This window comes from Battus philenor, unplaced genomic scaffold (genome assembly GCF_028537555.1).
Source record: "Battus philenor isolate CCGP_79_NKW_IND1 unplaced genomic scaffold, ilBatPhil1.0.hap1 SCAF_2, whole genome shotgun sequence".
Taxonomy (NCBI): Eukaryota; Metazoa; Arthropoda; class Insecta; order Lepidoptera; family Papilionidae; genus Battus; species Battus philenor.
The window spans coordinates 9,212,605-9,227,906 of record NW_027181682.1 but is presented as its reverse complement, the minus strand read 5'-3'; the positions used below and the strand labels follow the sequence as shown (position 1 = coordinate 9,227,906).

The window sequence follows — 15,302 nt, the reverse complement described above, 5'->3', positions numbered from 1 at the left end:
ATTCACACATTGCCACCTTCCTTGAAATCCTTCGCCACATTTCTTGAAATTTTAATTATTTACATTACCAATTGTTTTATTTACATTTTTCGTTCTATATTATTTTATTTTTTAGAATACTATCCTAATTTTCCTATTTTTTGTATAACAATTTCTTCTCAATAATTTAAGTAACTCCATTTATGACAATGTCTTCTCCTTACAAAGATTTGTTACCCATAATTAAATCACTAATTACCTTGTAACAAAACCGCAAGAAACTGTTGCGGCTCTCTTCTTGTTCCCAAAGGAAAGCGAAGCTGCCGCAAATAATGATCTTACCCATTTCAAGATCACAAGCCACTCTAAACCCTCCATGTACTGGACAGCAAGTGATTGTGTTAACCACGGTCTGGTCCACCGCTGGGTCACAGACTGATGACGTTTGAGTTTAAACCCATATCTCTTACTCTGAGAATCCCTTGTTTCCCGTGAACATTTGGGCCTGAAACTTGTCCAGTTCCACTATGCGCAGTACGTGGTTGGTGTCCGATTAACTATTACAAGTATCTCCATAAAAATTATATATAAATTAATGTTAATAGAGTCGTCGAGAGCAAATGGTTTTGGGATTAATATTCTGTTAGTAAATTAATTATTTGATTAGTAAATTTAATTATCAACCGATAAAACTATTAAATATTCGAAATTAAAGTTTATTTAAATCTCATCAATATTTATACAATACTAGGGAAGCACGAGAGATTTCTGGTGAGTAGATGAACTTCTGTTTCATTGGTATATTTTATCATCGTCTTTACTTACATTCATATTAGGTTACAGCGCTTGCAGACAATTATTAAATATAATTATTATATATATGAAAATATTAAAAAACTTACAAAATATTTCATTATAATACAATCATTAAGGAATATAGGGCACAATTAACTATATAACTTTTATAACTAATGCATCTTTATAGTGTATCTATCATTGTAATTATGTATAATTCTAATGGACTCCATGTAATATTTTATATTTTTGACAGATTAAATCTCTAAGCCAGTATTTCCGTAGCAAAGCGCATAAATGCACACAAACAATGCCGTGTCAAAGTGCTTTGTCCGTCGTCTTACAAATGTGGTGTAATCTGGTTCCCAAGGTCCGACACAGGCGCGGCTGCGTAACAAGTCTGCGGGTTCCCCGCAGGAATGCGATATAAATCATCGTATGTATCCGTTCTCGAGGCCAGCACCATATTCCTGATTGCGACACCCATATACCACGTAATAAAACTGTTACCACTGTTTTTCTTAGATCATCAAATTTACCTAAAGCTCCCAAGCATCCAGAACCTTTACAATTTTTAGCCATCACTAATACCTCAAAAAAATGTATTATTTTTGACGAAACAGTATTCTACTAATTGTTAGTATGTTTCTGTTTGCCATATTCGCCGTTCAAATGCCAACAAATGTTTTGATATCCGTCGGAACATATCTAATAGTTTCATATACATATTCTCAATTAGAGATGATCGCAGTTATACTGCCTACCTTTTATAATAATAATAGAGGATTTTTCTTACATCTTTTAAAGTAAGAACTGACCTTAAATTAGCTTTTTTGAGTTATAATTTAATTTAAACTAAATCGTTAATGACATCAATCGAATATTATATTAATAGATCAAATCTGTCCTTCATGAAAAACATTCAAAACTGAAATTTCGTCATTAATAATATATTAAAAAAACTAATTACGAATAAGTTTTATATTACAATAGTTATAAATTTATAAAATAATGAGATCTAACGTATCATCATAATTTAGCTAATTGCAAAGAACCTACAAAGCTTTGCCGCCAGAAGGCCGTCATTGTCCGTTTCGCCGAGAGCAAGAGGCACTTGGGCGTCTCACATATGCTCTTAATTAACTTATAAATGCGGAGAAGATAAGACACAATGCCTCACTTTATAAACATCGTTCGCCTTGCACAAATACAATGCCTATTATAGCAATACATACGTTCTAGAAATAACGTAATGGTAATAGGATCTTTCACGCATAGTTATCTGTTAAGAGAAATCTTATCAAAACTAAAATGGCACTCTAAATACTTATTATTAGCAATATAAATGCAACAATGAAAACATAAAAATTTTAAGCGAATGAGCTGTAAATGAGATGGTAATAGAAATCAATATGTGGACTGTATCTTACTTTTTTCACCTAAAATAATTGACTAATTCATTATAGACTATGTTTTTCCCTGTCTACGTTGCTTGAATGAAAAATGTGCTCACGTCAGTTAGTCAGTTATACTACTGCAAAACATGCTATTGTCAATCATAAACCATCATCGTATAATACATACATAAAAAATATCACTTTATCAAAAGATTACTCAAAACATTAAAATAAGGAAGTATTTGTAACGTCACAAAAGAATGCGCGTGAATATAGGTAACATTTCCACACATGTTACTTTCTTGTTTTACCAATAGATAAAATAGATTAGAGTGACAGTGAACTTGGCGCGGTGTTTACCGAAGAGGCTTCGGCGGCGAGTGTGGGCGGTGCACTTGCTCTTGCGCAACCATTTGGGAAGTCGGAGCCGTTGTGTGCGCCAGCCACGACGCTCTGACCATCACACATTAGCATTCTACCGTTAACTCTACTACCAAGGCGAACTAATGATGTCATAGATACAAAACAATAGCAATGTAACAGCACCTAGCACTGTGACTGAGGTAATCAAGGATAACTTTAAAGAATGTACTGCAATACATTTTATAAAGCAATTTATAAAAAAAAAACTTTAAAAACCACATACAAAATTCAAATTGTTTCGAACATAACTTTAGCGGTTTATTAACAAATATAAAGGCCCTTATATGTCTTACTAAAAAAAAGTTGTAAAACTTACTTCATGCGTACTGTCTTCCGGATTGGTAAATCCTTCCGGTAAATGTGTAGCACATTTGTCAATTTTAAAGTACCTTTTTCTAATCATTCGAATGTTAGATAAATTATTTTTTTTCTTTTGAAATGCGACAGGCCAATAGTTTTTCGCAGTACAATGTCAACAGGAACGTATAGTAAACAATAATTAATTTCAATACATTTAGTAATCCGAATTTTTAAAGCTTAGCTACATTCAACCCTTTATAGCAGTGAATGAAGTAAACTTAATAATAACCACGAATATTAAATATAAACCTGCCAAATATAGCAAAAATTTAAATTGATCACAAACATAATTAATGTAATACTTATTTTGTGTGTCATAACATAATAAATAATATTTATTAGGATGGGCAAGATATTCGTAAAGAATGACTAACCATTGCTGTTAAAACCATTTGTAAGTGAACTCCGCAACAATAAAGACTTCAAAGAAGACCTAATAAGTAGTGGTTTTAATTTGTAGACAATGACCTGAGGAGTATCAGTAGGACAACATCTTGGCGAGGACCACCGAAGGATATAGTTAGAGATAAAGATAATCACAAAAGATTGTAATGCCACATAAGGTATGTATCACCGGTTTCGATACAACTCTTTCAAGTCATAAAAATAGGACACTCGTCACAGAGCTATGGGACCTAGTCTATTCACCTAAGAAGATTCGTTAATATTAACTATATTAATCTGACTAAGGGTGAGAGCTATAACGTTTTAGTTTCTAGTTCTTCTTGTGTTATATTATGTGTATGAAAAAAAGTCTAGAAGGTTTAAAACATGATAAGAAGATGGTTTTCTTAGTTATATAAATAACAAATGTTCAACACAATGCTCTGATGTCGCGGTGGAAGCTCACGCGATAACATTGCTCTCTCCCGAATGACCTGCGACTCTCGAGTTCCGAAGGCGTCATGATTTCACGATAAGAACTTAGCAGCAGTACAATTTAGACACAGTTTACAACTTCGCTATACTTGATCCTATCGCACAGATTTTGAATTAAATTTGCAAAGATACTTGTGAACTTCTTATTTTTCCTAGCCACGGGCATTACAATTTAGATTCAAGTAAATTAACAAAAAAAAATACTTGAACACGAATGTAGCAAAATCTAGTTATGATATTAGTTTGATTATGACGAATTATCAAATTCAATAAAGAAATCCAGCACAATTTACCTTGTACTTTTACCAACACAAACTATTGTGATTTATTTTGCTTAAAGCGAAGCTTTAGTGGCTTCCTTTGAAATCAAGCTGTTTATTAGTAAAAACGCAATTTACTGATTTAAAAACAATTTATTATTTAGATTTTAGATTAAAAGCATTATAACAAACGTTACGGTCAAAATTATAACTTTTGACATCCGATACTTTAGTGTAATTCATACTAACATTCACTACTGTATGGTAAACAAAAAATTTAAATAAATAAAGTAAATTTTCTACATAAATGTACTTCGACAAACTATAGATGATTAAAGAGCGTTTGGGAACAAAAACAAAAAAAAAGTAATTATGGGGATTTAAAAAAAAAAACATAACTTCAACAGGTATGAATTAAACGCTACAAGAACTTTTTTATATGAGATGAGTTTAAAATATAACTATTTCTCTACATTCATATTGCAGAGATTTGAAGCATGCTACGATTATATACATCAGGTGTTAAATAAAACGGCTCAATTCCTTTCTAAGAATCATAATTACGCATTTGGGCAGCAATTTATTTTATTTCAGATATACAAAGCGTCTTTAATTATCAAAATACCGCTAGGACATGTTTACAAGGTTACGATAATATTAAATATAAGGCAAAAATGTGCACTTTTCCTAATAAAACGGAAGAGTTAAATAGAGGTATACATTTTTATAAAGAAAACTTGTAGGCGATCATCCATACAATTTTGATCTTTTCGCTTTTTATGAAAACAAAAATAAATGCAAATCGTTCAAATAGTGTTTGTAGTTTTTGTTAGAGTTTATAGTATATACTTTTTATATTAAATAAAATTATTACAGTGAAAATATTAAAATTTTGAAGAATGGTTATAAATTATTGGCAAGTATTTTCTTGGTTTAAGTGTTTTTTTTTAAAAATTCATTCATATTAAATTACTAAAATACGTGTTTAATATTGTACATAAATCGTATGTTTCGTTACCTGCAATATTAGATGCAAAGGTCCGCTCACTCTGCAAATGGGTGGCGGAGATTCGTATCCCCAGAGACAGCTCCAAGGCATTATTCTTTCATTTTTTTTATTTGTCAATAAATATAAGTTTATCTTAGACAAAATTAATTATCGACCGCCGAACTGTTTTGTCATTAGCTTATTTTTTAGTTTTTATTATATATTTTTCATAAATTTTATTCGCGTTATACATTTCTTCTATTATAGAATGTAGGTTATTTAAACTGCGTGTTAATTAGAAGAGCACGAACGGTAGGCGTGCAACCTAATGCACGTCCGCTGTGTAACTGAGGTGCGCACAGCTGATGTATTCCCCATCCCTGATCGAGAATTCTCTGAATTTCGACTTTTCATAAACACCTTAAAAACTTCTTGTCAAGTAATGAAAATAAAGATATACGCGCTTGTCTCGTCAGAACGAATACTAAAGTTGTTACAACGAGATATTAGTTTTATTTATAAATCGAATTCAAAGATTATATGGTAAAGAATTTTTTCTGAAAGTTTTTTATGTATCGACAAACATTTCCCCCCAAATAATATAATTTAAATTGAAAAAAGTATGACACAAAAAATGCAATGATATTATCAAATTTACACTTTGCCTACAAATATTAATTTTCAAGAGTTTATAAATTACTAATTTACTTGCGAAGGCGCACTATTTGTTATGTATCAACTTTTTGATATCGTTATCATACGATGCATAAATCGTTCATGATAGAACATAAGCGACATAAACTTATTAACAATAATAAATTACATAATGTTAGTATTATATATATATATATATGTATATAAATATATATATATATATATACACATATATATGTACACATATTTATACATATTACGGCAATGTTTTAACAACGTTCAGGGGTATAGCGAAATTTTGACGATTCTATAACGGCGTAACATAAAGACCTAAAATTAATCTAAAAACATTTTAGCGTACTTTAAATTTCAAACATCGTAAGTGGAAAGAGCGTGGTTTGAGAAACGTTAAGCATTTACCACCCACAGTACATTTGTTTCAACTTTATAGTCCGACCACCATTAACTCATGAACACATGTCCCTAAATCCATTTAAAGCAATCAGTTATATTATTGAACTACGTATTGGCATTATCTCATAATTGTTCGGCTATAACTTTTAAACCGAAAACACACGACGGTTATAATTCCATTTTTTGGTATCCTGTACATTGGCTACTAAGCGTCTTCATAGACCACATTACCAAATTTTTAATTTACAAAATATAGTCCCTTGTAAGTCGAACTATATTATTAAATTAATTTTATTTATATTATTAATATATTTTATTTATACACTAATTTATATATAAAAACTTTGACTTGTTTTAATTATTTATTATCTTATTTTTAGCATATTTAATTAATTTAATTATTTCCCTTATTTTATAATTTATGATAACATTTTAATAAATACAAACCTGTAGCAATATCTCAAGTTGTGGTGTATCCGCCACTTGGTGATGACGATTACGGGACCAAGGGCAATTCCAAGACATTGTAATATTTATTGCATTAATTTTTCAGTTTCAAACACTAGAAAATTAATTATTTTTTAAAAAATAATAACTTTGTTATTCTTTGTGCTTTGTTTAAAAATCGCAATTTGTTAAATATAAATGCAATTTACAAATAATGGTAAATTGGCATTTATTCTGCACTAGGGGAATAAACATAAAAATGCGACAATTAACGCGCAGTATGCTTAACAAGGTGAACGAGCGTACGCATGCGTGCGAGCGGACGGCCGCGCGGCTCCGGACTAGGCCAGCTAGCTCCCGGTTCGAACGTTAATCCTATACATTCCTACGTTCTTCCAGAACGCCACCCCTCCGCTCCATGACAACGCGGGGTAACATCGGGGTTTCACAAACGTACATTTGATTCGATACTACTTATCTATGTCATAAATCATATTGTATATATTAAAACTTTAAAGGGGTGAAAGTATGGCTCAATTGTATGCAAAAGCTTACATATGTATCCAACTATCCTGTCTAAAGTGATCACTCTCATATGTGACATTCATTTATTCTTGGTGAATGCGACAGGGAAATGATTACTAGCAGTACAAAATCTGCAGAGACGGTAAACAATAATTCATTTTAACAGTAGTAAACAATAATTAATTTTCTACTATATGGCGTCAAAAAATATCGTCACATCCTCGTTGTACATGTATTTACTAGCTCGGAGCAAGAATCAGTTAGCATAAAGAGTGGCGGCACAGTAGTCACGGAATAAGTATAAAGTTCTTAGTCTTGCCATAAATATTGTTACAAATAAAACATTTTTTTTATTGTACGTAACATTTATTATTATTACAATGTGTTAGTTTAATACATTAATACACATCCATTAAAATATATAAAGCTTATTCTTAGTGGAATCCATTGGCTACTTTACAATTCTTTAAACGTTAAGGCCAGTGTTCAACAGCAGCACGCACTCTTTCTTCGTGAAAATTCTTCATTGACAACCATATGGATTGTTTTAGGTACTCGCAAATTAACGTGGCGTTTTGAGCAAGCCTTACTCTCTAAAACTATACATAAATCATAATCTAATGGATTAAAATCAGGACTAGGTGACGTTCTTCAGCTCTGATGAAGTATGGAACGTCCGCTGCTAACCAAGATTGAATGTGAAAAGGAACTACATTACGTCATCGTCAGTTGCGTATTGACCACGAGAATCCCACACCAGCAGACATTAAGTACGTACACGGGAAAGAAAATGCCGTTGCTGACGCAATCTCCTGCATCAAAGAAATCGACTGTCCAACAGAAATTGATTACAATAAGCCGTCAATCGGTCAAAATAACAATGATAAGCTGAGAATATTAAAAACCAAGCCAAATATGCGATCTTTTGAAATTACGCTTCCCGCCTCTTTTTGCCTACGATCTTCAGATAAACAATACTTAAGGCGCAACATAATATAAATCATTCCGGCAAGCGAACTACAAGAAAACAAATCACATCGAAGTTTTTCTGGCTCAGCATGAATCTCCACGTCGATGTTTGGACGATAGCATGCATCAGCTATCAACGAGCTAAAGTAACCCTCCACACGAATATATTCAAATAAACATCGTTGGCCCGCTATGCATATCCAACGACTTTAGATACTGCGTTACACATATTGGCGGCTGCACTAAATGGCCTGAAGCTGTACCAATTCAAGACATCGCAGCCAAAACCGTTGCCAATGCTAAATTACTTGCAGGCAACTGTATAGCTCGTTTTAGCTGTCCGTTACGCATCTCAAGCGACCAAGGCAAACAGTTCGAGCCCACACTATTTATTGCTTATGAAAAAATTTGGAACATAACTTATACGTAAGCTTTCCATCGACAAGCGAACGAAAAGCTAGAGATGGCGCCGTAGTATGAAAACAGCACTCACGGCGCGCATAAATACTACGCAATAGTCAGAGGAACTACCTATTGTACTACTGGAACTACGAACTGTGTTATAACGAGACAACAACTTGAATCCAGGAATGATGACCTACGGTGCTACGCTACGAGTACTTCCGACTTATTGCTACCAAAGTCGGTAAACGCCAATGATGCAGAATACGTAAACCAACTCACAGACGTTGTTGCTATGGTAGTAGCTCGCGATTACATTATACGTAGTTTCTCGATGTAAACAAAGGAATGAACCACATACAACACTAGCACATGAAAATGAGACGCATGCTTTGTATTCAGTAACTAGTTTTCAAGATGTCAACGCTTCGAAGGTTTATTATTTGTTTCCAGGATTTATACTATCGGTTTCGTCAAGCTAAGAGCTGCTGTGAGTTAGAGCGCTGGTTCGCAATAATAACTGGATTTTCAATACCGGATCCTGCATTATGGAAGGTGGAAATAAGGCGAAGATAATGCGTAGTACGTGTACTCCAATGTCTTGAAAAATAGTTATGCCGGGATAAATGTCTCGACTTTTTCACGACATTCACAAATTATCAGGTCACCAGGACAAATATTCTAGCTTGCCATTTTCGCCACCTATACTATAAAATTGGATAAACCTATTTTAATCAAAGAGAAAAGGAACTCTACTACAAAAATAAAATAAAAACACTTAAATATATACATAAAGCTTCTTTCCTAATTAGTGTATGATTTTTTTTAAATTTAAAATCTAATCAAAGTTTACAAAATTAAAACCTCAGACAAAGTGCATCATGTTGTTAATAGTGTAGAGAAAACTGTGATTATTAGAGAGCTGTAACTCTCGCTGGGCTTGGCCTACACAGTTGTATTCATCACCTCATAAAGGAACCACTTTCTGCGAAGTTAAACAGTGTCTATATACACGATGAAATACTAGCGCCGATTTTATCTAAATTATTTAAAATATTAAAGGAAAGGGTTATTACTAAGAAAACTTTCAATTAATTACAAAAATTATATTTAGTTATTTTTAGTTACAATTTTTTATAATTACATTAACTGTGTACATATATAATCAGGCAATCATTGCAGAAAGACTTGCGTAGTCATAGCACATCGTAATTAAAATTTTTTATCTGAAACATCTAGCCGTTTTTTTTTTTTTTTTTTTTATAGACCCCCGCTATTGGGGGCCTCTCGTACCCCTATTTATGTTGGGATAGGGACTTTACAAGCAGTAAATTTTTTCACTTAGTTATTTTATTTTCATTCTCTTTTCTTACATTCTTCACATAATCTTTCTTTCTGTTCTAATCTTTCATGCCACAATTCGTCTGTCTTTCTCTTTTCCTCTGATCATCTATCATTCTTCCCTTGCTTTTTACATTTTCAATAGCTTTTTATTTTTTTTTTTTTTTTATTTCACATTTTTGTTTCTTATACTATAATAATTTTTATTACAGATTTATATATTTTAATAGTTAATAATTATATTTTCTATTTTAATTTTTTAATATATATTTATTTCCTATATTTACGTTTTGTTTCTTTTTATTGCACTTTCCGCTATTTCTTTGCAAAGGGATAGGAATGATTCTTTATATTCTCCGCCTATCAGGGAGGGTATTGTGTCCTCCCTGACTTGAATTCCAGACCGGCACCGAACATCTAGCCGTTGGTCGTTTATACCAACATAAACTTGACCCGCCTCCTCGCATCGCTATGTGATTTTTTCTTTTTTCTTTCTTTGGTATCGCGGAAAGCAGCGTGAAGCTTGGTGTAGTGTTGAGCTGATTTGGTTCAGCCAACTCATGGAAATAGAAATAAGTTTTTGTTCTCGTCTTTCCTAGTCAACATCACTCGTTTGAGATTATGTCCATCATTTTGACGGAACAACATAAATACTCGGCGCAGGAACATGTTAGAAGACCTGATTTCTGTAACTATACTTCATGGTGTGGGATTCAGTCCATGGAGTTTACTTCTTTTAGAATTTCTTTTTCATCTAGCACCACAACTTGAAATCATCTATCGGCTATTTGACGGTTGACCACTAGGCTGAACGCAAGAAAGCAACGATGATTGTAAAGCGTTTTTATAAACCATATGGCACCTCATTAAATATTTCTTACTTATCATTAAAAAAATAGTCTTATTTGTACCTTGACATGTACATACTTTAACTATACTTTGCAGTTTCCATATTCCGATTTCAAAAAATGATATAGATATAATAGGAGAAAATTGAAAAATGAAATCTAAAATGTACACTGCAACAAGAACGACTCGTACCAAGGCTGCTCAAAATAATAAAAGTTTTTTTTGTTACATTCGATCAAAATCATTAACCAAAAATGTGCATTGACATCAACCATTGTATAAAAAATAAAGATGCGTTTACATTGCATTCTTTTTAAAATATGTGTGATGTATATACAATTTATTTTTACCTCGTCATACTATAAAGTCGTGTAATTTCTGTCATTAGCTCTAGCGATTAGGGGCAGCTAAGAGGGTGTTACGTCTATAATTGAAATGAGCATGACTAATATTTAACACAAGGCATGACAAATAATGAAGTGCGCACAAGCTGTGCTGCATTCCATGTTACATTTCAAATACATAACTAGGACGTCACATTAGTATGGGCATGGTCAATTAACCGTCAGATAAAAATTACACATGTTACTTTATGGTAGAAAAACCAACAAGGGACTGCTTTAAAACAGTGTACAAATATTTAAAGCAATATTAATATAGTAGAATATTCTTAAATATCGACAAGTTAGGAGAAAAAATTAAACCACTCATCATTTAGATATTAATATATTTTCGAATCTAAAATGTACAAAAAAAAATACAACTTAAATGTAATGTACTCATAACGCCTGCTATTGTCGGTAAATAAAATAATTAGAATTCGAATATCTCGGAGATAATAGTAATGTCAGCTTCAATAATTGACAATGAATGCATTGAACGACCCGGAACAAGCTATTAGGAACGAAAAAAAGCCACACTCATACTATACATATCTGAATTCTTAATTTCTTTAATCCAGTTATTTTTGTATTATTCCACGTTATACCAAAAATAATAAATTCGTTTTCACTAATATCAGGGCGGCTGTGTAAAAGGCTTTTGATAAGACATAGGGTGTACCCACACAGTTATACAAATTTAGTATGTATGTTTACTCTCATACATAAACATAACGACTTATATCAATTTAATATTTATTCAACCATCACTTTATAACAACTTTGGTTGTGTATTCTACTCGTAAAAATATATGTATTTTTAATATTTACAAATATATAAACATACATACGTACAATGCTTAGAAATGCAGAGCAACCTAAGAGGCCTTACGATTATTTTCAAGAACTAAATAACACAGAGTTAACGAGCATCCGCGTAAAGGATTCGGCCACGAAGACTAGTTGTATGAATGATCAGTTGTAGTCTACGCAAAACTTAGCGGTAAAGTACTTAGTTGTTAAAGCTGACAAATATATCCCACCCGTAACACAGTGTCTAACACGATTCATAATTATGCTCTTAAAATTAAACAAATAACACATTAAATGAGTTTGCTTAAATCCTTTAAGCGGATGACCAACATCTAAAATCACTTGTAATGTTCTAGAAAGACATAATTAGGTTCATAGCTTTAGCGTAACATATTCTCACTGGGGATAATGTTACCTCTAAATGTAACGTTATAATATATATATAAAAACAACAGCCCTGTTTGCAGACGACAGGCCAAGACAAGAGGCACGATTTTATACAAAAAATAAAATCAGTAATGTACGGGACTCAATTACCTCATTGTGTTAGCAACTGTCATCTATCAATCCTATAAATATAATTATCACACAATATTTCACAAAGTAATTGCAAATAACATATTTAGAATTGCAGTAATGAAAAGTCTAAACATGACAAAAGTAAGATTCACTGAACGCTAATTATGTTTTCCTGACGAAACAAAGATTCCCGTACCCATCAATGTTTCCCGACATTGGGCCAAGTGATCGCTTACAATATTTAGTCCCCCCGACACAGAGTACCTGTGAGTTACCTGTCATCCTGGCAGAGGTAATCCGATGATCAACGCGGACCGATACAAACGCGATGTTCGTTAAAATAATGTAACCCAAAAAATAACTCTCGACCCATTGGATGGACATTTTGGACCCTATGAAATGACTTTTGACGTATACTCTGTGTGGGAACTAAAAGTGCCTTATAATTACAAAATTGTCTTACATAAAATTTCGAACAACATATTATCATAACATCTTGATATATTGTAGAACAAGTATCTCTTGAATTGTAGTATAATTAATGTAAAATCTATTAAGCTTATTTATAACATACTCGACATATCCACTTAAATTTTGAAAGTTTATAAACCTTACAACTGTACTTATATTAGCAGCCAACGTTTAAGAAATCAAACTCTTGTTAAAACGGAAGTTGCAATAAAGAATTTTATCAGTATATGACTGAAGAAAATTAGATAATGCAAAATTTTTACATTCAATACAAAATTTTCAGAACAATATCCGTATTCTTAGTTATAAACTAGGGTTTGATATTTACAATGAGGTATAATACATTACATCAAGATGAACATCTAAACGTGACTTATTGGTACTTACATAATTTAACCATTTGCGTTAATGATTTTTATTTCTTAAGCAAATGTAACGTTTATTTATCAAAATATTATGTTTTAACAGCTTATTATTAATTTTCGTTGATGATATTATTGACCAAATAGTTCTTTGTATCGTCGTTTTTGCCAAAAAAAAAATAGTGAGTGCAATCAAACGCCGACTTGTACTCATATACTAGCAATTAATTTTACACTATTGAAACAGGCAGTGAGTTTTGTGTAGAGAGGCTAATTTAATTGTCAGCACTAAGTTTTTGGAAGACTAACTTGAAGTTATACATTTTACTGGAAAGGCTACAGATAAAATATATAAAATAATAACATCTCAAACAGTAAATTACAAATTGTGTAATAGCAAAGTTTCAAGAAGTAATTAAAAATGCAAAACGAGGAAAAAATCATTTATGAATTTGATTTGATTATTTTATTTACAATTGTTTATTTGTAAATCTAGTACAGAATTTTATATAGCTGACCTAAACATTTAATTTAATGCTATTTATTCAGTGAAAGCGATCACTAAAAATTATTTCAATTTTGTTATAAATTTATAGAATCTTGATAAAGGTGTTATTGAAAAAATACTTTATCTTTAATTTTCAGGCACCCGATTTTATTTTTGTTCAATTTATTTACAATTTGTGGAAAACCATGGTCTAACTCATGCAATGGACGTGTTTTATACGAGTCTTTATTATGTAAACTAGATTATCGTAAATCTGTAAAAAATATAGCCTTTGTGTACATTTAACTCTCGACGAGACGTCAAAAACTAAATGACGGCATTTAATGCTATTCCATCTATCGTATCGATAAAAAGGCTTTTCTTTATCAGATATTATTTTATATATTATGAAGGCAAACGCTAACTTCAACTATAGCTTTACAGTTGTCTTTTGGGTAGCTAAGGCCATCACTTGTACTTTATTATGATTCGATTTTACGTATCGGACAACACGTTCGAAAGCATGTCTCCCACAACGAACTAAATGGAATGAAATTGTAATATCGCTACGACTGATGTTTATTGTAAAGCTTCATCTCACTAATATTAATGCTAAGAAAATCGAAACGTTATTTCATAATTTTTATTTCGTAGACAAATGAAATTGGTCAGTAGCCTAGACATCAGAACTATGGTATTTCATATGGGTATAAAAATATTTATTTCTAAGAAATCGTTTCATTTGGTTTTATTGGATATCCTACATATTATTTGTACGTTCATCATTAGGTAGGTAATAATATAATCATCACACATTTCGTTAAGTGTAGACCTACTCCCTACATACTATGGTGGGGGATTTGTAAAAATTTTGTTATGAAAAAATACAATACTTTGAACTCGTAAAATATGTTTACGTAATCTCCCTCATATTCAGTTAAGTACCTTTTTGTTACTTAAGTCTTAAATGCCACTAATATTTTACGTAAAAAGATACAAACTTGAGACGTGTAATTTTCGACAATGCACTAACTGTATATTTGTCAGTTGAAAAAATAATTATTAACACAAATCGTCGTACGGAATATGAATGAGTTTATTATTAACAAGAGAAATACTAAATCTAGCGCCAAGAAAGAATTTAATATGAAATTTGTATTTAGATTAGGGCTGATTTTATTCATTCGATTCATTTTAATTTTTTGTGCGCTGGTCCCAAATAATGTCATCCTTACACAAGTTAATTTTTATCAATCTTTATTGTATCTTATGATAGACATTGTTTATAGGTGTTCACATTACGTGAATAAAGTGAAGATTAAATAATAACAATGTCACATAGATATGATTCTAATATCCATTTTTAACAATATAGACGGAGAACAGTTTTTGGATTTGGTAACAGTTATTGTATGACGTTATCTATACTGACTTGTTAAATTCATAAAAACTAACAATATGGAACAATATCCGTTATATAATAATATTTTCTGCAATTTATTCTTGAGATTTTTATTATAATAATGATGCAAAATGATATTATTTAATCATTTTATTTCTAAACAAAATATTAACATCGAAAAATAAT

The 15,302-nt window shown here is 31.6% G+C and overlaps 1 protein-coding gene across 1 annotated transcript in view; it reads right to left on the bottom strand.

Annotated features, from left to right (window-relative positions):
- Positions 1-5,364, bottom strand: part of by (blistery) — a 94,584-nt gene extending 89,220 nt beyond the window's left edge. Inside the window, exon 1 of the mRNA XM_068764703.1 lies at positions 5,112-5,364. Coding sequence (XP_068620804.1) covers positions 5,112-5,192 — 81 coding nt within the window. The 5' untranslated portion in view covers positions 5,193-5,364. The remainder of the gene's footprint in view (positions 1-5,111) is intronic.
- Positions 5,365-15,302: the final 9,938 nt, after the last annotated feature.